The sequence below is a fragment of the Lytechinus pictus genome, chromosome 15 (genome assembly GCF_037042905.1).
Source record: "Lytechinus pictus isolate F3 Inbred chromosome 15, Lp3.0, whole genome shotgun sequence".
Lineage (NCBI taxonomy): Eukaryota > Metazoa > Echinodermata > Echinoidea > Temnopleuroida > Toxopneustidae > Lytechinus > Lytechinus pictus.
Window position 1 is genome coordinate 28,286,752 of NC_087259.1, and position 24,463 is coordinate 28,311,214.

The 24,463-nt window shown below is 37.3% G+C and overlaps 2 protein-coding genes across 5 annotated transcripts in view; both read right to left on the minus strand.

The window, feature by feature from the left end:
- The window catches only part of LOC129278035 (influenza virus NS1A-binding protein homolog), a 36,307-nt gene extending 21,327 nt beyond the window's left edge, over positions 1–14,980 (minus strand). Inside the window, exons 1-3 of one of the 4 annotated variants that reach the window (XM_064110094.1) lie at positions 14,795–14,980; positions 5,976–6,260; positions 2,382–2,691 (exon numbers count right to left, since the gene is read on the minus strand). In XM_064110094.1, the coding sequence (XP_063966164.1) occupies positions 2,382–2,691; positions 5,976–6,003 (338 nt within the window). In that variant the 5' untranslated portion in view covers positions 6,004–6,260; positions 14,795–14,980. Of the gene's footprint in view, positions 1–2,381; positions 2,692–5,975; positions 6,261–11,982; positions 12,320–14,794 lie in introns of those variants that run through there. The other 3 variants (XM_064110095.1, XM_064110097.1, XM_064110096.1) reach the window with 3 other exon arrangements.
- Positions 14,981–20,764: 5,784 nt separating this feature from the next.
- Positions 20,765–24,067, minus strand: LOC135156775 (uncharacterized). The gene has a single exon (XM_064110059.1). The coding sequence runs from the start codon at positions 24,065–24,067 to the stop codon at positions 20,765–20,767; it is 3,303 nt and encodes a 1,100-aa protein (XP_063966129.1).
- Positions 24,068–24,463: the final 396 nt, after the last annotated feature.

The following is a 24,463-nucleotide window of genomic DNA, read 5'->3' on the forward strand; positions in this document are numbered from 1 at the left end:
TTGATTATTTTACGTTCTAATTGGTCTGCTTAATTAATTTAGGGTTTAATTTAGTTGTTAAATGGTCTGTAATAATTTCCATTGAAAAAAACAATGAAAAACAAAAGAATGAAAAACAAAAGAAGACAAAACAAATAAATAAAAAAGAAATTCTAAAAACAAAGAAATACATAAGGAAAAAATTGGCTTTCACAGTTTTTCTTTGTGGAAACCTATAAATTAGATTACAAAGATGAGATCTGCCAAAGAAAGAAGAAAATTTGAAGTGAAATTGGGTGTTAAATATGCAAATAATGTTTTTAATGAATAAATTTGCATATTTTATTTATAATAGATAAAATATGATAATTTTCAGAATTTTTGTAATACTATCTTGTAGTTTATGTGGTAAGGAATGTGTGTGCCAAATTTCGGCGCGATCGCTCGAACGGCAGCCGAGATAAGGGGGGCCATCATGCCCTCCCCCCAGTCCTCAATACATCTCAAATAGCCCAGTCCTTTTAGGGTTAAGACCAAAGTGAAAAAGTAGAATTATCGAAAGAAAAAGTGAGTTCTTGACACTACATTAGATCACTATCACGTTTAATCAGATCCTAAGTAATTCTAAGGCTATAAATGCTGTAAAAAATTACATCAGATTTTTCTAAATTTCTTAAAGTGATATGCCTGCTTGATTATTATGTATTGATTCAAATCAACTATATTTCAAGTGCTCCTTTATAACCTTTTAACAGTCACAGATCTGTTACATCAAGTTATTCTGGGTTTTTTTACGATAAAATTTAAAATAAAGCCTGCGCATAAAGACTACATGTAACTCCTAAGGACAGGGATCGTGTGTACTATTGTCTTTTCAGTCCAAAACAGATTGGCCGGGTGACAGCACCCATTACAACAGCATACAACGTCATCTTAAAGTGGTTTTAAATTATCAGAAGATGAACGATCGCTCTTCTTAATTAATTAATCAACAGTAGTACAGTACCATAAATAATGATCAGGTGACCGTCTCAGTGTCTGTAGGGATACCAAAAGTAGCTCTAGGGTTGCAAATACATGTGATTTTAAAGCTAAATGACAGTAGTTGCAGTAAAATACTGATTTCGTGAGAAAGTCTGTAAAACCAAGGTTAAGTATTACTATATCATCATGGATCTAGATCTGGTACAGTTACATAAACTGAACTTTGTGAAATCATAATATCTAAGCTAAAAAACAATCACACTGAAGATCGCCAACAGATAGGCACACGTGGGACAGTGTATTATTATTGCTGGAATAAAGACCCGACGGAAGTGACAGAATCCGCGCTTATTTTGCTTATTTCTCAGCAATTACACAATTTCTTCCAGAATCCTTTGGCACATATTTTTTATTCATACAGACAGACACTTTGGTGATCATTATATTAAATTCTGTAAAAAGTCATTTTGAGATCGTCCCCACAACTGGAATTAATCTTTAACATAGTCTTAAATAAAATATGGTGGCTCAAAATATAAGGGGAGGAGGGTCCATGAGGTCGAGGGTATGTCTGCCTGTTCATAAAAAAAAATTTCTGATGAGCCTCATCTTTAATTCAGTCTGAAATATACACTGTAGAAAATACTGTATTAACCACAAAGATATCAAATGCACCTTTGGGGCATATTTTGAAACCAAAAGCAACAAGTGCCAAGTAAAAGTACAAGTAAAAATAAATCATATCTGGTGATTGTGTAAATATTCGCACATGTCATCAGTGATTTTACAAAGTGGGCGCCATTCTGGAGACTGCTACAGTACAGAAAGAATGGTTTATGCCACTTTGTAAAATCAGAGGGGTATGTGTACTGTAGTTTCGTGCAAAATTCAAACATGTTCTTAGTCTTTAAAAAATATGAATTTTGATCTGAAATTTTGTCATTCTATACAGTTGATGACAGGCTTTCAGAATATGCAAAGAAATAAATTCGAATATTTGACTAAAAGCTTGTACCGGTTCGTAAAATCACAGACGATATGTTATAGAAAACTGATCGATTTACTGTGAAAAATTCCAGGTATTTGGTTTTGCATTGTATACATGTATTGGGGTATTTCTGTTCAGTCTATTCTTATAAGAAAATAAAATTAAAATTGAGTCGAACATGATAATCCTCGTCCTCGTAAAAAGACCCCCAAAAACAAACAATACAAAACCAAATACCTGAAATTTTTCACAATAAACAATATAGTTTTCTAGAACACTTTATAAATTCACACAATCACCAGACAATTTATTTTTACTTCTTGTATTTTGGCTCTTGTTGCAGCTGTACAATACTGATGTGAAATCATGTAGAAAGCAATCCTCCTTCCCCCCATTTTTTTTTTTTGGGGGGGGGGAGTTACTAACTTACTTTCCAGTGTAGGCAAAGTTGACAAGGGCTTCGATGGTAGCCGCTGACACCCCATCGACCGTTGTCTTGAGTACTCCACTCCGTCGCTTCTCTTCCCGGTTGACGACTTCACTGAAGAATGGGCTCATGCAGGCCAAGACGGCGCCGTGGGCGGGGATCTCATGTTCGTCCGTCAGTAGCACCAGATCATGGAACTGATGCTGCTTGCGCATCTCATTCATGCAGGCCAGGACCGATGCGGGCCACTGGTCTTCCCCGTACTGAAGTGGCATCTCAGAGAACTTCTTCTTCATCTGAAGGAGTTCATCATCTATGAAATAGAATGTACATTTTAGTGACACTTGTACCCCTTTCATAAACCCAATTATGCGGCTAATAGCAGCATAATTTGGTCGTAAAATCGGAGGACCAGAGTTATCCGCATTATTTTGATGCTCCAATTATCCGCATAATAGCAGCATCGGGACAAGATTTTGAGTTTATGAACGTATTTCCAAATAATGCGGATAATTGCCATGGTGCGGTCACAAGGTCACCCTTTTCCAACACAACCGCATCGGAGGGGGCGTGTCCAGTTGTCGTGACGATTATCCGCCTTTTTCAGGACGGGCGCTCGTAAAAATAATGCGGGTAATTTTCGGAGTTTGTGAACGCAATTTTTATTGAATTATCCGCATTAATATTAGGCGGCTAATTGGAGGATAGGTTTATGAAAGGGGTATCAGCTATATTTAATTTCTTGAAATCGTCATAATACAAGTATGATGGTAATATGTATAAAGATAAAAAAAATTCTACAACAGTGAAAGATCAACCATTACATAGTGCTCAATGAATTAAAATCCTTTACTCTCATATCAAGTTTCAAAACTGAATTCTGTTCTTTACCAAAGAAATATTGTTCTCTCCTCTTGCATCGTTGTCGATACCAAGTTTCCAATTCACCACCATTGCAACTTGTTACTCCATTACAATCGGAGCACATGATAACAGAATTCTGCTTGTAACCTCCAATTAAAATATCCAATTAAATGAAGCCTTCAACCCTTAACCACAAAGAAGTAGGTTGTATATCCATGAACTATATTCCAATTGTGTGAAACTAGGGAATCAATCCAAAATGATAATCAAATTGCATCAAACACCAACATCTGAGGACTTCAACTACATGTAGTTCTTAATACTGAAATACATGTACAGTATATAGAAGAATGTCTGTCTCCCGCCCTTCAGAGAGTGTCAAGGTTGAAATGAAAAGACAAATCAAGAACTGCCAGTCAGATGAATCAAGCGCCAAGAACATGCACAAAGTACACTGAAGGAACGAGCGCGAAAAGGCTCCAAGACTCTGATTGGAAACCAAGATTTGTAGTCTATAGATACAACTTCATTCTTAGCTCCAAAGAACACGTACAGTACATGAAGTACTTTATCAATGAACAGGCCTCGTTAATGTATACCTTTGGAACTGCCCTATCACATGTGACCGATAAGCCGCATGATAATACTGTCAATGATCTCTATGTATACCCAGGTCAGTTTACAAGTTTATTACATCCGTAATGTTAAACCTTCTAAACTCTTATTATGACAACACATGACGTAGCTTCCTGAAGGATTGTTCAGACATGACAAACCACTGCAACAAATCTCTGTATTACACATACATGTCACATGAATGTATCTTCACCGGCACAAAGTGGTTGCTCTGGCCTGCTTCAAGGTTGATCATCTGAATAGTTTCAGTACATGATGTCTTCATCAGGACAAAGTCAGAACAAGGTATAAACTTTGAGCTCAAGTCCGAAGCTTGCGCTCATGCGCAGAAGCGTAAATGCTTGTGCCACATGTCACTGTAACTCGGTGTTTGGCCTGCTTCATAAGGAACTGTAAGACCAGGTTTTACTACAATCTCATATTCTCATGAAGACACTCAGCAAATTTAAGGGCTAATTGTGGTTTCGTGGTCAATTTTGGACATAAATCCAAGATGTTTTGGGCTCATTCACAAGATATTCTTTCATTCTGGTGAAGATGTAGCTATTGAGTGTTCAGATGGTGAGAGAAACCAGAACAAACCTCAGTGCGTTCAGACATGGCCTGACAAACCTCTGCATCGAACCTCACTTTTGATTTCTTTTGTGACAACATCCTGAAAATTTCATTTGGGCTAGGGGTTTTTTATCCAGAAGAAAAAAAGGAAAGTCTTTTTCAGACTCTGCAACCACTTTTTTTTCACCAAATGTCGTCCTATTCAATTTCTACAAAGTTATTGATGTAAAAAGATGTATCCCAAATATCACATCGTTTCGATCCAATTTAAAGAAGGAATCTCATGAAGAAAGCATATTAAACATAGCCCCATTTACACTACAGTGTCCTTGATATTTAAAAAAAAAATTTTGTTATGTGATTTCTAATTTCACTTTTGTTTGTATATTTTGTATGTTCTACATTGTAAAGCACTTTGATATGGATTTCATGAAAAGCGCTGTATAAGACTAAGTTCTTTATTATTATAGGTTAAATCACAAGATATCTGAACGAGTCTATTTTGGGAAAAATGTAAGGATACGAGGTGAACATGGCGAAGGACAAAACCTTCAGATAAAGCAATTAGGACAAGACCTCTAGATAAAATTATGTAGGACAAATGTAGGTCAGCAAAGGAAATAGATGTGGTTTATACTGCAAAGACTGACAAAATGGCAGAACAAAAGGAAACAGAATTATTCTGAAATAGAGCAGTAGTATCATATGGGTTCAAAAGTTTAGGGGCTGGTGCCTAGGAGTTGGTACCAGTTTTAAAAGGGTAGATGTCCAGGGACATCATAAAATGCGGCAGTTTGTACATTAATCATACATGTATAGTTAAAGTTAAATATGCAGATGTCGAAAATAATTTTACATTTTAAAACACAAAAAATACATTTTTGTATTTGGAAATACGTCTGAAATACATTAGAAAAGTACATGTGGAGCGTTAGTTGTGGAGCGTTGTAGCCCAGTGGATTAGTCTCCGGACTTTGAAACAAAGGGTCGTGGGTTCGAATCCCAGCCATGGCATAATTTCCTTCGGCAAGAAATTTATCCACATTGTGCCGCACTCGACCCAGGTGAGGTGAATGGGTACCTGGTAGGAAGAAATTCCTCGAATGCTCGAGCGCCCGATCAAGGTAGCCCTGCTAAAGCCGGGGTAATAATAATAGCAGGGCCAGCTGGGAGAACAGTTTTCGGAACTGAAGTGGCTACCCTGGGTAAATATGCCGTTATTATTATTATTATGTATTAGGCCCTTCATACAAAAATTTACTTGCAGTTTTAAGAAACAGTCCTAATGTGCCACACCTAAAAATTATCAAAATTATCTCTCTTCTCTAAACAAAGTTCTTGCTTTTTTGTTACTACATACTGTATGTACTGTTTGCACATCAAGATAAAGAAATTTCAAAATGAATCGGAGGTTAAAAATATGCCTTTCTCTAGAGGTGTTGAGTTGATATAATTTTTTGTAATTTTCTTTTTAAATCTTCAATTTGCATTAAAATTGTAATAAATTCAAAAGAATATCAAAATTTGCAAAAAATAACTTACCTCCTGACGAGTTCATATCTTTATTCATCTTCCGTTCTGTCAATCACAAGAGTTGTCTGCACAAGGTGATGCTGGGAATGTTTGCCAACTCTCTTCATCCAAATAAAACAAATAATGTACAGTAGACAAATTAAGGGACGATAGAAGTTTGGCGGCAGTGGCAAGTTTGGGTTTAGCTGGTATGGTTTAACGTGAGGTGATTGGTCGATGTGATTTAAAGGTAAGAACCCTTATATATGAGAAGCCATTTATCATCTTCCATTGGTGAATCTATTGTCGCTTGTTCTGTAGAAAGAGAGAAAAATAAAGAAAGAGGTTTGTTATTAGAAATTTGGAGTATTTTATCAGATGTCCAATACAGGGATAAACTTACATGGGGGCTCGTGGTGATTTGCTCGTGGTGATTTCACTCCTGAATTACTCAAAAGAGCCCTGGAAATACCCACTCACTGCAATTCTAAAGCTTACTCAATGTTTCATTTTTAGGCAGTTGGTTTTGAAAAATAATCCCAAAATTAAAAATCATTTTTCCTGTGCTACACATTACAAAAGGTAATATTTTATACACTTAACATACAAACTGAAGACATTTTTTAATCAAAATTTTCTCGTCTGATGATCGGCGTAAGTAGAAGTTGTTTTATCTATTTTTTTATGGAAGTCGAAGACTTAATTTAATTATTCATTAATCAATTTATCTGTCTACCTTGATCTATTTACTGATTTGTTTGCCATCTCTTCATCCAAAGTATTTTTACAATTTCTTTCAAAATTACATTTTAATTTTCAAACTTTAGTTTTTGCTATTTGTTCCCTATTCTACCCGAGCATGTACGTTAGCTGCTTCAATAATGCAATAAAAGTCTTCCAAGAGACAAAGACAAGTTCATTTCAATCAATGTACCCAGTCACAAACAATCATTCAGGGTAAAATTGATTCTTTCTTCCCATAAAAATAAGCATCAAAACAAAGTTATTTTTATCTCATCTTCACTATCCCATCCAGTCTAGTGGGGATACCTAATAGATGAAGATGATCTCTGAAATGCCTTCTTGAGATTAGGACTGACCACAGAAAAACCTTCACTAAAATGTCAAGTAGTCTAAGAGATAAGGCTTGTCTTTCATATTCAAGTAAGAAGTCGACCCGCTACATACAGATGATGTACTGTCTCCTGCCTTCCTGTAGATTGCATCCTTGAAGAACATGACTGAAATGCAATCATGTCCAAGAGGCAAGAGTATTTTCTATTGTCTACATGTACATGCACAGAGCAGAGATGCCAACCTTCACGGAATATTAATCAGATAAGAAATTACAATGTGAATAACCAAACGGCTGAACCAAATGTTTTCTTACAAATGTACGAGACAATACATGTTAACTAAAGTTTTTTGCTCAGTCATTCAATCGGGAAGTAAACACTGAATTTACATTAGAACAAAAAGTAAGGGCTGGCGACTCTGATAAAGGCACGGTTTTAACATTTAAAGTGAAGCCAGCCAAACTATAACCAAGTTGAAAGAATAGTAGCATCTGATAAATAATTGAATCCTGTTTTTTTTTATCATGGTAAACCAATGGATTTACAAAAAAAAAATTGTTTTCTGCATTTGTAATGCATGGCTGCAAGTTATGCGATACCTTCCAGAATCTCATCAAGTGGTTAACCAACCAATCTCCAGATTGCTTTTAATATCAATTTGTTTTCGTCTTGACTATGCCCCATACATATTTAAATGTACATGTAACTTGAGGACAACAAAACAACTGAAAAGGTAGGGCATGGAACCTTTTTTATATAAAAATAAATGCCACTTTAATAAAGATTTGGTGCTTGGATCAAAGCTAAAAAAATTGACAATCTGGACGCTTGTATTCTCTGTCTATTTCTGACCTTCTACCTCTCTCTTTTCTATTCCATACCCTCCTTCCCTTCATCTCTTTCTACCTTCATTCACTCAATTCTCCTTTCCTATTCTTCCTCCCATTCACTTCTTAGAAATTCTTTAGTAACCATCTGTCTGATATGTTGAGAGCCTTTTTACCCAGGGAGAGGGGGGGGGGGAATTATAACATTTTCAACAAGTATTTTTATCATCATCTAAAAATCAATGATACACCTTTGGGCAACTGTGTATTAAAGCACAAGCCGTCTCTAACGTCCAACATTTCTTTTAGGAACACAAACTCAGTTTGAGAGGAAAAGCTGATAGCTAGACACCCTCCTGCATCAAAAGTACCACTACAGTCTACACTATGATTCTAATGAATTGAAAGATCTTAATCTAAAGCCCTTTCTTCATGTTCAGTAAAAATGCAATGAATAATACCGAACCACACACACATCTACTGAAGATGTGGACCTAGTATTGTAAAACAGCATAGAAGCATCTTTTCTGCCATTTTCTATAAATAAACATGAATCAACTGGTGCTTGGACATGTATGATAAGCATTCAATCCCTATATTGATTATGGGAATAAAACTTTTGACAATACATGCATCTCACAAATGTTAACAAGTAGAACATACAATACAAGATATCAAGAAAACATACTGTACATTGTACCTGTACTACATGTACACGTATTAGGCACACTGTATCAGATTCACTGTTAACTGTATCTATTGATTATTAAAAAGTTGATTTACAGGAAACTCTAGAGTACCAAAGCAATTAATTCGCAATGTGAATTATAATCATGTTTTAAAAAAATAATCAAAGTGTACATGTAACAAACAAAATGTAGACTGAATTTAATCAAGTTTGTCATCTTTCTCACCAGCCCATTGTCAACAACAAGCCGCATCCAATTGAGGTGATTTTTTAATGAAAAACCAGCATTCATGGGCATGCACAATAATCAAAGCAGGATTGACTCCAAATGTTTTTGTCTGAAAGCTACCGGGCCGCCATCAACAAGAGAGGGGGGAAATTGTAACTGTCAAGATTCATTCATAGCAATGAAAGGTCAAATGACAATCATAATCAAACTACAAAAATAGCAAAGGTTGTAATAGGGATGGTGTACATTACATGCAGAGCAAATAGCTCCTAGCCATTTGATTGCATGACGATACATGTATGATCTTGAAAATGATACTTGTACAAGAACAAGTTGATTTTAAAGATCCATTACAAAGTCAACGTTTATTTTTGTATGCAAAGAAAAAAAAACCTACATGCATGTCTCTGAGCCGTTCCAAATCCTCACACTACATAAAAACATGATGCCAAGGAAAAAATGGTATAAGAATCTTTGCATCTTAATTGGCTGCATGATACATGTACATCAGGTCATTTTTGTAGGTTTGCAGCAATCGTTAGCCTCCATACTGATTTTTTTTCTTCAAAATGTCCTGATTCCAATTTGGCAGCATCTTATAAAAGAGCAGGCCACTCAACGTTCTATATATAACTTGTCTTTAAAGGGTGAAGTGCTCTCATTAGCATACATGTAGCTTGGATGTCAATTCCTCGAGCATTCTACATTAACAATGAACTACCATACATGTACATGTAATGTAGAATATACATGTAGGGCCTACATTGTATTGTCATGTATTGTCATGTACATGTACACAGATTAATACATTCAAGTAGCAACCCCTTCCCCCATAATCATGGTTTATAAGTTTTTTAAATGTATTAGTATTTATTCATATGACGACAAAATACTATGTTCATTGACCCTATAAAATGACATTTGACCTTGATCGTGTGACCGAAGACATTTGCAAGACGATCAGTGATACTTGATTACCCTCATACATGTACATGTACAAAAAATGTATGTCCACATTTCATGAACTAGATCCATAACTTTCGAAGGTATGATCAGATGGTAATTCAACAAATACCACCCTCACGGCCAAAGTTCATTGACCTTGGTAATGTGACCGGACACTCACGCAGAATTTTCACTGATGCTTGATTACTCTTACATGTACATGTATGTCCAAGTTTCATGAACTATTAAAATCCACATACTTTCAGAGTCATGAGATTTTAACAAGTGGAACGCCTCTAGCAATCTCACCTGCATCATGCGATTCAATATAGCAGCAGTGCTGACTTTGAAAACTACAATGAAATATTATTCACAAAAAACACCATTCATATGATACAATACTACGTTCATTGACATTTAACCATGATCATGTGGCCTAAAACTTGTCAGTGATACTTGATTACCCCTATATCCACATTTTAAACACTTTATCTATAAACTTTGAAAGTTATGACAGCAATCTAATAATTACATCTAAAATGGCCAAAGTTCAGTGACCTAAAATGACCTTTGACTTTGGTCATGTGACTTGAAACTAGCATGAGATGTTCAGTGATACTTAAAGGTCAAGTCCACCCCAGAAAATTGTTGATTTGAATCGATAGAGAAAAATCAAACAAACATAACGCTGCAAATTTCATCGAAATCGGATGTAAAATAAGAAAGTTATGACATTTTAAAGTTTCGCTTATTTTTCACAAAACAGTTCAATGCGCAACTCAGCGATATGCAAATGAGAGAGTCGATGATGTCCATCACTCACTATTTCTTTTGTTTTTTATTGTTTGAATAATACAATATCTCAAATTTTACAGATTTGACAATAAGGACCTACTTAACTTAACCATAAACTGTTAAAATAATGGTAATTGCACATGTTCAGGGAGAAAATAAACTTTGTTTCACTTGACAAGGAGGAGAAAATTAGAATATTTCATATTTCATATAATAAAATACAAAAGAAATAGTGAGTGGATGACGTCATCAGTCTGCCAATTTGCACACCGACCAGGATGAGCATATAACTGTTTTGTGAAATTAAGCGAAACTTTAAAATGTCATAACTTTCTTATTTTACACCCGATTTTGATGAAATCTTCAGCATTTTGCTTGTTGGATTTTTCTCCTTTTTTTCAAATCAACTTTTTGTTGGGGTGGACTTGTCCTTTAAGGACTCTTATGTCCAAGTTTTATGAACTAAACCAATATACTTACAGAGTTATGATGGTAATTCAACAAATACCCCTAACTTGGCCAAAGTCCATTGACCTTTGTCCTTGGTCAGGTGACCTAAAACTCGCACAGGATGTTCAGTGATACTTGGTTACTCTTATGTCCATGTTTTATGAACTAGACCAATACACTTACATGTACAGAGATATGATGGTAATTCAACAAATACCCCCAACATGGCCAAAGTTCATTGACCTTAAATGACCTTCAACCTTGGTCATGTGACCTGAAACTCGGACTGAATGTTCAAAGATACTTGATTACTCTTATTTCCAAGTTTCATGAATCAGATCCATAAACTTTCAAAGTTATGATGGTAATTCAACAGATACCCCCATTATGGCCAAAGTTCATTGACCTTTGACCTTGGTCATGTGACCTGAAATTCGCACAGGATGTTCAGTGATACTTGATTACTCTTATGTCAAAGTTTTATGAACTAGACCAACAAACTTTCAAAGTTATGATGGTAATTCAACAAATACCCCCAACTTGGCCAAAGTTCATTGACCTTATATGACCTTTGACATTAATCATGTGACCTGAAACTTGCACAGAATGTTCAGTGATACTTGATTACTCTTATGTCCAAGTTTCATGAACTAGGCTCATTAGTCTAAGGCTCATACACTTTCTAATTTATGAGGACATTCAAAAACTTAACATTTGGTTAAGATTTGTTGACAACGCCTCCGCTGTCGGAATAGCGGCACCTACATGTATGGTCTCGCTCTGCTAGGCAGGTGAGACAAAAACCCTGGCCTCCTTTAGCATGAAATGCGCCAAAATCTTTTGATCCAAGTCTACTTCAGTTTAAATTGCATGCCACAATGGAACACAACATCTTTCCTCTAATGCATTAAAAGCTGAACCAAATAAACAAATACATACATGTCTTTGTGTCCATGTACGTATATGTATTTGGCATCGACACAAGACCAACAAAAAACATATTTTTCAAATGATTTCAAATACATACAAACCATCAACCTTGAACAGATCCATGTGACTGCATCGTCATTATCAACTGCAAATAGTCTTCACATCCTTGGCCATCTCAATGACATAATGTCAGAGATACACAATAGAAAAATAAAGGACTTCCTTATCAGTGTGCAAACTAAAAGTCTATCCCTTGCTCAGTCCATATGTGAAGAAAATACAGTACAGTGAAGAAAGTCACATCATGGGCCTACCTACATGTACATACAGATAACAATGAGGGAAACATGGAAATGTTCCTGCTCACTGAAGTGCCTTAGATTACAATCCATTCTCTGAAATATACAGTTCACCAACTCAAATAGCATGCAGTCAAGTCTGTGTTGTCATGACTGCTAGTCTTGAATAACAGACTCAAAGTCAACAGTACCTCCTTAATTGCAAAAAAAAAAACTATTGAATTCTAGAAACAAAAGCAAACTGAAGAGAAAATTTAGGTGATTTAGACAAAAATAATAATTGGCACTATGCCACAATCACAAGAATAGACAGAATTAAGTTTGCGTTGTGAAGTTTAATGCTCAAAGACTGACAAACAAATGAAAAATTCTTTGATGCTGTGGACAAGTGTTATTTTCTTGGATAGGGGCGAGTGGCTCAGTGAAAGAAAACAAAACATGTTACTATGGTAACATGTCAACATAAAATGTTTTGGTATCAAGTCTACCCAAAGAGATTTATTTGTAAAGGTGCTCTCAAATTACAGCAATTATCTGGCACTTTATCAGGTATGCTATCATTATGTAACAGTCTAGACTGTATTATACATCGATACTATGATACTGTGTAGGCCTACAGTGGCACCATTTGATCATTTTTTTGGCGGGTATAAGATCTTTCTATCTCTGCCCTTCCTCTTTACTCTCCCTACCCCCCTACCCCCTCCTCTCTCCCCTCTCCTCTCCACATCCCCTCTCTTTCTACCCATCCCCTTAATATCTTTCTCTCTCACACACTTCTTGGCTTTCTTTAACTTCCTTGTTCTACATGTATGTACATCTTATCTTCTCTATGATTCAGTCAATACATGACACACAAATGACATGCTGATTCTACACCTGTACCTCTAGGTGGTTTCAAACCGCCTCGATCACAAGAATCCCCGTTAAATTACGAGAACTTTTTTAGGCTGAAAAATACCCATTAATTATTCCTGCATTCACACCGCCCTGAAACATACCCTTCGGGATAAGTTCCTGAAGTAGTTCCTGAAGTTACGAGCATGCGCAGTATGGTCTGATAAGCAAGCAAGGCGCGAGATTCAAAATCACTAGCCCAGCAGCCACCCACGGCGCCGCACCCAACGACACGCTGGGCTAAAAGTTCCCGTAATTTGCTTTCAGACCGCCAAAATACCCACGACCTTGGAAAAATCCCCGCGAAAGTTCTCGTAATTTCGCCAAGTACCTACTATTTATCGGGTATTTTCTTTCGGGGATATTACGCGTAGTTTGCTTTCAGACCGCCAAAATACCTGGTTTTTTCTGATCGGGGTAAATTTCCCGATCAGAGAATACCTGGAACTGGCGAACTTCGAGGCGGTCTGAAACCACCTACTGTTATTTCCCTCCCAATATGAATTCTCTACTTACAGACTACAGGATCAATACCTTCCCTCTTTCCAGACCTACTGAGTGATGTAAACAACTATCTCACATTGTATTAGATGTGAACATGACCTTTTCTTTACAACGTAGGGTGAAGGGGGCAAATATAAACAATGGGGGGGGGGTAAACATTCTGGGGAGGCTATGAAAGCATGATAGAGTATTTTGCCTAGTCTAAACCTTGCCAGTCCCAATTCAATTGTCTTGAGCTTTGACAATGAATTATGGGAGCAATGAATCAACCGTTTGCAGAGCTGCAAGCATTGATATTCACCATTAAAGAATTTACTGGACAATCTGGGGCATTTCTAAATAACATAAAATAATGTAGCAGTAATAAATGCAAGATAAAAAGTTGTTATGAACTTTAACAATTATCCTACTTTCAGGGAGACTTTGTTACTGATGTATGCGAAAGCAAGGAAGACAAACTGCAAGATGACAAGCACACTAGTTCCACTTTCTATAATAAGATCTAATTAAACAAAATTGCAATTAAATATTTATTAAAGGTATAATGATGGTATCTATTAACTGCTCATATCTTGCACTTGTGGGATTTTTTAAACATGGGGCTGTGTTATATTAAAGACGTGTATTGCAAGCTAAACCATTAATTTTTGCATTAATATAGCCTAAATGGATGAAGTGTCAAATTGTATTTAAGCCTGGAAAATCACCATAATACCAACTATTTGTATGAACCTGTAAACAGAACTGATTTTCTACTCTTATTAGACAGCGACATGTAGAATATCCATATCGATGATTGTTTGTAAAAAGCTCATTCCTATAAAAACTTGGTACAAATGAATCAATTACTCTAATTGGAAGAGTATAGAACTATATTTACCATAAAACATCCTGTCTCATTCTGTCTGCCATTGAGTCCATTTCACACATGGCACATACATAGGATGTATGTGAGATGTAAATATTTTAAAACAAGTACGTGTAATATTAAAGTATAGCACGCGTTCAATTAAAAATAGGCCAAGCTAAGGCAAGATTGAAAAGAATTTACAAAACAAGAAAACATACAAAACTCTGCTGTCAATTTTGTGCGAGCTCAGTAGCTGATGTAGAAACATCAAACAAGAAAGTCCATTGCAATATTATGAATCTATATGAAGGAACAAAAGAGTAGAAACAAGACAAAATACCACAGAAAAACAGTCTTACCTTAATATATATTGATTCATAACTTCCTATTGCACGAAACCCAGAGAACAAGAAAAATATTACTAAAAGATGGCGGCCATTTCCAACCATAAAGAGAGTCCCTCTTTTGAGTGCCTGTCACTCCAGGCACGAGAGATCCCGCCAAACAGAGGATGTATCTACGGCACTTCTTGTCTTTTATACCCCCAGTCTACCATCAATCAATAGGAAGGCACTACCCCCCTGAATCCCATTGATTTTTCATTGTTCACATCTCGTTTTCTCACCTCTATTGATTTGCCAAGCAGACTTGGTGGACTGTGGAAGGGACCTTTCATTGGCCCACTTGGTAATATATTTCCAAACACCTTTCAAGTATCTTGCAGGTATTGATCGATCAAGACGATTGTTGCCAATTCTATATGACCTATGACCTCCTCCTCCATGGGTAACTAAACCCCTCAAAAAAAGTTCTGCAACTCTAGTTTGAGTGGTGCCATCATATGTAAAAGTGGTATCATTGTAAAGCATGAATTATCCTCTTTACAATCATGAGTCATATATGCAGCAATGTAAAAAATGATATGTTGAAAAATTTGTTCTTTCTTTCGAGGATGGACCGAGTTTGAATGATTGATGCCTGAAAATCCACACATTCTGTATTTCATTTGCGCTATGGATTGAAAGTGTTTGGAACAATATTGAACCTTGTTATTTCAAAAAGTGTTAGGATGTTGAATTAAACAAAAAATATGATGTTAGTTTCATTGTTTAACTGAATTTTTATTCAACACTGACAATATTGCAAAACATTCACTGTCATCGCCTGCATGGCTGAATTCTATAGAAATGGAGATTCTGGTTAGAAAATAATGCATTTTGCTGACTTTTCCCTATATTCACATTCCATGATTACATAATAATCACAGCAGATGGTACATCATTGTAAAGAGGAATAATTAAGCATTTCAAAGATACCAGTTACATCTTTTATACCTCAGTCACAAAAACTATATCAGCCCTCATAATTGAGTTGCGTATCTTTTTTGAGGGACTTACATGTAGATTAAAACCAGTTTATGAATTGTTTTGTTTTGGTTCTTATTTTCTTGTATTAGACTCTAGAAGCATACAACTTTGAAGATGGACCAGCAGACTTAAGAAGAGAATAGCACCAACAAGGAATTCAAGGTAGTTGTCTACAGACCAACAGAGTTTCAAATTTACGTAATTCAAGAAAGAGACCTAAATATAGTAACAGTGACAGGGTGTACATGATGTGGAACAACATTATTTACGTTTGAATTGGACTATAAAGCTAAGGCAAGAATGGCATCCCTCCTTTTATTTACAATAAAATATCCTGTTTCAAAGTTACGTGTACATACAGCACATGTTCTTCTTGGCATCCAGAAGGCTTGCCAGAGGTCTGTCAAATATAGCAACAGTTGGATGTCCAGGTATTGTAGTTCATTTATCAATAACAGGTGGAAGGATCGACACCTTGATCTTCATTTGTCATTACCAGGTATCTGTAATATACATTTCCTGAAAAATCATTTCACAGATATTATTTATCTATTTTAATAATTCTGTGTAAGTATTGTTCAATTTTGTGAACATTTTCTTTTCCGTTATAACCAGTAGTGTCCAGATCCAGAGGGTTTTTTTAACAGGACTATTGAACTCCCTCTCACATGACAACCATGAGATCAAAGAAAGTACAGTAAAGACAGTTCAACATGTATCTAATGTGCATTATTCATTATCCAACACTTTCCTCTATCACCAGAAAAAAATTATTGTCCAAAAATTTTCAGACTATTTGTATTATAATTACACCCTACATGTAGGTTATAAGATAACTGTTCAGCCATCATGATGAAATCACACTTTTCCCTTGATTTAAATTGAATTACACAGACTTCTAATGTCATGCGCACACAGTAGGGAGTGCATTATGCCAGAATCTTGTTATTGCACAGCAAGCATGCATCACACGCATCAATCTCCAGCATCTCTGATGGTAGCGATCACATTCAATCTCATTCCAATATCTACGAGCAGCCTATCTACATGTGCCAGTCACATGACCTTCTGACTGCAGTGTTAATACTACTGTATGCTGCAACTTGAAACAATGATGGGGCTTGAATGAGTCTGCATGGAGTGTACATATAGTGTACATTTATGACATATAAAGTGATTTTACTATTAGTAATCTATCCCTGAAGGCCAGTTTACAAATATACATGTACAAGGATTTGAGTAGTATAGCGGGAATTATTTTGTCTGAGGTTGGACTGGCATCACTATTTTTCCAGAGGGACGAAGCCCTGAGGGAAAAATAGTAATTTTGCCAGTACAACTGAGGATGAATACATGTAATTCTCTCTATACTTTCTAAACAAAGGCCTGGTATATTTGTTGTTTTATATCCTAGTTAAAAAATAATCTAGTTCTTGTACACGTAGTTCATCCTTTTTTAAATCTGAACCATTATATAGATAACGTGCTGTGCTGCCTGACCTACATTTCCTGAAACTACGCGCTCAACGGAACGCGTATATGTGCCTGTGCCCGAGTAAACCTGTGTGTTATGGTCAAGATGACCATCACTATTTACCATCATAATCACATATAAATTATTATTTAATATTCATCATCATTATTATTTAACATCAACATCATCAATTATCATCGTTATCATCATCATCATCCTCGTCACCACCAAAACCACCATCATCATTATCACCATCACCATCATCATCATCATCATCATCGTCACCACCACAACCACCATCATCATTATCACCATCATATCAGCATCATCATCATCATCGTCACCACCACAACCACCATCATCATTATCACCATCACCATCATCATCATCGTTACCACCACAACCACCATCATCATCATCATCACTACCATCATCAAAGTGTATCCATCCCCTTTCCCAATATCTCCAATGGAGTTGTAAACATTGTATCAATTCTCTCTTGACAAATAAATTTGGGGTCAGATTTCTTTATTTTTATACATCTTTCAATCACTCAGAATTCTTAAAACCATTTTACATGGACATGTTTCTATGATTTGGAGTCTTGGATTCATAATAAGACCAATCTGAAATAATTTCGGTTGCAAATTGTGTTGAGATTTTTTTCAAAAATAATGACTGGACTATGGAAAGCTAAGCAGCACTTGTATGCAGGTTGCAACCATGCAATCTAGTATTGATACCAGTAAATTTAGTATCACACTTTCCAACAAGCCAGATAAATATAAGCAAAACTATTACAGACATTGCTCCCTATTAAATGTCACGCTACATGTACATGTAAGGTACCCATACAGACTACAACTCAATAAAATTGATTGTCAGAGCAGATTGGCGATTTTACTGTCAAGCAACCGACTCATTGCACATAACAATTTCATCAGTAACGAAATAGGTTGGTGGAGGAAAGGGCTTGTTTTTAAAAACACCACGTTATTAAATTTCACACTTTTCAAAGACTATAGGAAGACAGTCACAGGCATTTATTGTATTACAGTGTATACCTCGGTTTTAATTCATCAGTGCAATCTAAAATCAATAAATTGACATACATGAAAGTAATAATAAATCTCATTTATGTACATCAGTGAAATGAAGAAAGCTGTCCCCAAAACCTATATTAATCAAGTAAGTGAAGAACCATCTTTACAAGCATACATGTATGTAATAATGCTTTGTACATACCGTAAATGTAATGTATACCTACATGTACAGGTACCTAATTTTTATATAGATTTTAAAGCGATTCAAACCATTTTGAATTTTCAAATAATTGGCACTGAAAAGAATTTTGTATTCTCTGATGAACTGATACTACAGCTCTCTAGATAAGTTTTTTTATTTTCATATCAATAATACGCCTCAATGCTCTGTCACATATACTGCAGTTTCCATGTAAGTAAACAAATGGCAATGCAACTGGCAAATTAATGGCCATAATATATGTTTGAAAAAGGCTTAAAAACTATTCCAAAAATCTAACAATTATAATTCAAAGGCAAATTTCACATAAAAAACAAGCTCATTTTCAACAGAAAAAAAACCAAGCATGGACCAGAAAATGTCATAAAAATCGGACGTAAAATAAAGTAACATACAGTATGTAACTTTGGTTAGAGTGATATCTCCTTGGTTTAGCTATTTACATGTACAACATGTACATGTTCACAAAACAGTTGCACATCCTGGTCAATATGTACATGTACATGAGGGATGCACTCACTATTTCTTTTTGTGTTTTGTTATGAAACATCAAATATTTCAAATTGATGATAAAAATGATCTCCATAAAAATACATGGCAATGATAATCATATTCCATGAGAAATCAAACCATATCTTTACGTTATTGGAAAAAATAGAAATTTTATTTTTTATTGAAAAAATACCTAGAGAAACAAAAGATATAGTGAATGGGTGCCATCATGATCAGATGCCTCGCATTATATTTAATTTGCATACCACTAGATGCAATCATTGTTTTATGAGAATAAGCAAACTTGTCATTTACTTCCGAGATTATTTTCAATCTGAATTTGATGAAATTTATAGTTTTTTTATTTTCTATATTTATTCAAATCTTTTTAATACTGGGGGAAGGGTGAGGACTTGACTTTCTTACATCTTAAAAAACTAATCTGTTGCAAAGTATCTTGAAATTCATGAAATGGATAGGAAAAAAATAAATCTTAACAATATGACCAAATTTTAACAGCAGAGCTGCCATTACTACCAACCCACTTGACCAAAAGAAGTACTTAGGCCTACTCATTTTAGCAGTCTAATTTAGAATTAAGATAAATTTTTGCCAAGAATTAATCAATCTCCTTAGTAGGACTTTGTTGTGTACAGATTGATGCTTGCACAATGCAGTGCATATCATAACTAGCGGAAAAGAAATCTGACAAGAGTTTGATCAATAATCAAGTTCAAGACCAATAAGAGCTGTACCTAAACTACAGCCTCAGGTTAGATATTTAAGAGTCAATCTGAGCAAAATTTATAAGCTTAATAAGTTAAATTAGTGGTTGGTGATTCTGGGATTTGGAATGGCTCCGGGTTGGCTATGATTATATTTCTTCTTTTTCTTTACTAGTTTAGAAGGGTATTAAAAAAATGGTTCCGCAACATTTTCTACGGCGACAATATTGCTCTGCTGGAAAATCAACATACAAGTTTTAAGCCAAACATATAAACCTCGAAACAAAATAAACCGCTCATCCTAATCTTTACATTATTGAATATTCTGAACCAAAATAAAAAACTCTCTGATTACAATCCTAACTAGGCCTAGACTATGTTAGGCCTAGCCCTCATGGACATTTTCTCCGGTCTTTTACAGCCTACAGTACCTATTAAAGTTAGACTAGTTGGAGGGCCCTCAGAGTCTAACTCTTAAGACCGTAGGCAGAGCATATGTCACAGCATTTAATATGTAACCGAAAAAATATCTATGCTCAAATATATAGATCCATAAACATATTTCTGTACTGGCATAATCATCTGAGTTCACAACTTCACATCATCATCCACATCACAATCCGGAGTGTCAATCATCATCGTCATAAGATTAAGACATAATCAGCAGCATCAGTCACAATCATCATCTGTCATATCTTTTACTCATCAAACACATTTTGTACATCATACCTAGAATCTCTAGACTTTATTTTAAGTTAGATCATTTTAATGTGCAGTACCACAACAAACATGAAATCACTGACAACACTGCAATCAGAAGTCAGATCAGAACTCAGCTGATGCGCTGACACACACGATCATTCATTCATTCATTCACAATGCAGTCAGAATTGAATCTCTCTCTCGTTTCAGTTCCTCCGCTGTTCGGAGATCGGCAGGTATCACTGCAAAAGTTGAGTTAATGAGTCTGGTAAATGTCAAGTCCAGGGGGATTGAAAGACAGGCAGGTTACTGAGAGTTGACAGGTTTAAGGGACAAGAAAAGGACATGCAGCTTAAAGATGAAGTGCAGTGTAGCTTTTAGGATCAAGGAATTTAGCGGGTGAGGGAGGGAAGCATCATAGGGTAGTAGGATGGCTGCTGTGAGTTGCCAGGGATTGCTGGTATTGAAGGAGGTTGTTGAGGAAGGGAAATCCTTTAGGAGATTCCTTATCTTGTCCAAGAGAGTGTTGCGTAGGTGGAGGGTACGTGGGCATTTGGCAAGGATATGCTCTGTAGTGTCCTCTTCAAGTTTACACAGGGCACAAGTTGGGTCTGTTTTCTTCCCAATTTTGCAGAGCCTGGACTGGGTAAGGTATGTTGATGTAAGGAGTTGTGCTCTCACAGTCAAGGCTTGTCTGATAATGGAAGAGGGAGGGTCCTTGGGGTAAAGCTCCAAAGGATCAGTGAAGGACCTCAGTGTCCAGCAGACAAGAGAAGGCTTGGAAGCGGCTCCCTGTAACATCTGAGCTTGGACATGATCGTTGATGGCCTTATTGATGGTGGGCTTCCAAGCTCGATATGGGATGGGGTTGACAAGCAGGTCTTCAAGTGGTGGTATCCCATATTTCTGTAGAATACACCTGAGGGTCTTGATTGTTTGGGTGTTGGCATGCAGTGCTAGAAGGAAGGTTCCATACTCAAACCTGGTCTGATCTAGGTTAAGAAGTTGTCCTAAGAGCAGAAGCTTTTCATAATCTATTCTAGCACTGATGGGAAGAAGACCAGTTAACAAGAAGACACATTCGTTAGCCGCAGTATTGGGAATCCCAAGGACTCTCTTGAAAAGATGGTTCTGAGCCTTGTCCAGCTTATACTCCATAGCTTTGGTGAAGTGAAGAATTGCTGTACCGTACAGCATTCTTGGGATGCAGTACACGTTCCAAAGGTGAGAAGACAGTGTTGGAACCAATCCCAGAGTATGAGCACCCGTGCCATGGAGGGCATAAAATGTCTTAAGACCTCTCGAGATGATCTGGTCGGTGGGGTCTAGGCGAGAACCAGACTTGGGGATGCCCAGATGGTCGTGGCAATCCTTACGGGAAATTGGGGAGTCGCCCATCTTCCAGACAGTCTGTGTGTCATTCTTCTTCGGGTGCATGACCACCACAGCGCTTTTAGTTGGGTTGATCTTGTACCTCCAGCACTGTGAATAGGCTAATGTGGTGTCTAGCATCGCCTGAAGCTCTGTTGCAGAGTTACTCAGAAGTGCCACATCATCGGCAAGAACAAGGACTCCGGCATACCGGTCATTGATATGGCAGCCAAGATTCTTGTCTCGAAGAGTCTTGATAAGTCCATCAATGAAAAGAGTGTAGAGAGAAGGTGAGAGCACTCCACCTTGCCTTACACCCTGCTGGATATGGATTGGAGGAGAGACTTTGCCGTCCCAATAGACAAGGCTATACATACCATCATACAGGCTCTCTATTGTTCGAAGAATGAAATGATCCGGTTCAGCGGCTCTCAGTTTCTTCAGCAAGCCTCGATGCCATACTTTATCGAATGCCTTTTCAGCGTCTAGGAAGGCAACGTAGGTAGGCCTTTTCTCAACTTGCTGAACTTCGATGATCAGTTGCAGACATAAGGCTGTGAGTTGGCAAGAGAATCCTCTTCTAAATCCAAATTGCAGTTGGTCTGGTATATCCTTGATGGAGAGTTGGAATTCAAGAAGAGGTTTAAGGCACGTCTCTAGCAACTTTGAGATGGTAGATGTAAGGGTGATCCCACGGTAGTTGCGAGGGTCTTCTGTGCACTTCCCTTTACCTTTGTGAAAAGGGAGTATGATGCCAGATTTCAGCGGCTGAGGGCAGTGTCCTTGATGTAGGATGGCATTAAGAAGGACAAGCAGCAGCCTGCGGGATACTTCACCAAGATGCTTCAGATGCTCAGAACTGATGTTGTCTGGGCCGCTAGCTTTTCCATATTTCAGTCTAGCGATGGCATCTCTGAGGTCCAATGAGCTGAGTTGCCAGACTGGGTGTGTAGAAGGGGGTGGTGTACCTTCAGTTACATGCTCATCAGGAGTCTCAATTGTGTCAATATACCCTTCGGCTGCATTGGCTTGATGAAGAGTGGATGGGTCGTGTGCAAGATCAGAGAAGTAGATGTGCCATCCATTGAGAACCTCTGAATCAAGGTAGATCTGGTCAGCATATTCTAGGGTGTTCGTTTGAGTTTGATGAGAATTGCTGCCTTTATTCCTCTTGACCAGGTGATGGAACAGAGACTGATTAGAGTGGGATGACTTCTCTATCTGCTTCCATAGTGAGAGCTTTTGGGAGGCCCTAGCCTGCCTCAAGCAACTCCGGAAGGTCTTTTTGCTTTGTAGATGTTTCCGGTAGCAATGGCCTGCTTTAGGTCGGTTTACAGAACGCCAGTCTCTCCAAGCTCTTTGAGCCTGGTTGTAGGCAGCTTGAACAGCAGGGGACCATTCAGGCTTGCCTCTTTTCTTCGTCGACGGATAGCAGTGAGGAAGTGAGAGAGAAATCTCCACCATTGCTTCTGTCAAGCTGCATAGGAGATAGTTTGTGTCTATTCTATCCAGTAATAGAGTATCATCCAGATTCTGAAAAAGCTGAAAGGCATATCTCTCCATAGGAAGGGTATACTTGTCACGAACCTCACTGGGGCTGCATGCTCCCCATTTGATCTTTAATCTCTTAAGCAGTGTAGAGTGAGCTGGGAGGTTTCGTTGCACATGATCCTGAGTCATTGCTTGTTGGCGGTAAGTCAGTACCATTAGATGGTCAGATGTGTTGGTAGAATCCTCCCCGGTGATGGTTAGACTCTGATACAGAGCCAAGTCCCTGGTGGGTACGATAAAGCCATCAATGTAAGATCTTTGTCTGCCATCATCAGTTTGATAGGTGTAGTCACCATCATGGTGTAGTTCAGAACTCAGGTAGCAGAGGCCTTCTTGGTCTAAGAAGTTTAGAAGGAGATGCTCAGTTTTCTTAGTGGGAGAGGAGTTCATGATGTCTGCATTAAAGTCACCCGCAATGATGAGGGAGTCAGGTATGGTAGATCTGATATGAGCTATTAGAGCAAGACAAGTGTGGTAGTCAGCCTGGTCTTTGAGTGAAGTTCCACACGGCAGATAACAACAGATCATTGTCAGGGATTCTTTAGACACCTTGAGTTTGACTTGTACGGCTAGGATTCTGGAAGAGTCCGATGGGATTTCTTTGTGACCGAGTATTGAGTCCTTTCGAATGAAGAGTGCTACTCCACCCTTTCCTCTAGAATTGAGCCGGTAGAAAGCATCAGCCATTTGAGATGCGGGCTTGCTAAAAACGATGTGAGACTGGCTAATATCGTTAAGCAGTCGGGTTTCAATGAGCCAGTGCTCTTGGATAGCTAAGATATCGGTTGTCAGTAATTTTTCTTGGAGGAAAGGAATAATTGTAGAGGTCCCTCTTGTATTGAATGTGCCTATGGTAAGATTGGATACCTTTGGTGATTTTCTAACATTGGGAAGTATTGACTCCTTATGGATATGGGGGTTGGGGCCTCTGTGATCTAGGGCGAGTTGGGTGGGCTTGGTATGAGGGATAGGCTCCCTTCTATGCATTCGATCATTTGATGGTGAAGGAGGCGGGTGCTCGTTGAGCGAGTGGATGCTGGTACCTTGGAGGGATACGTCAGAACATTGAGGGTTGTCGCTATC

Excerpts from the sequence above, each read along its gene's own strand:
- LOC135156775 (XM_064110059.1), bottom strand. The coding sequence starts at position 24,067 with ATGGCTGATGCTTTCTACCGGCTCAATTCTAGAGGAAAGGGTGGAGTA.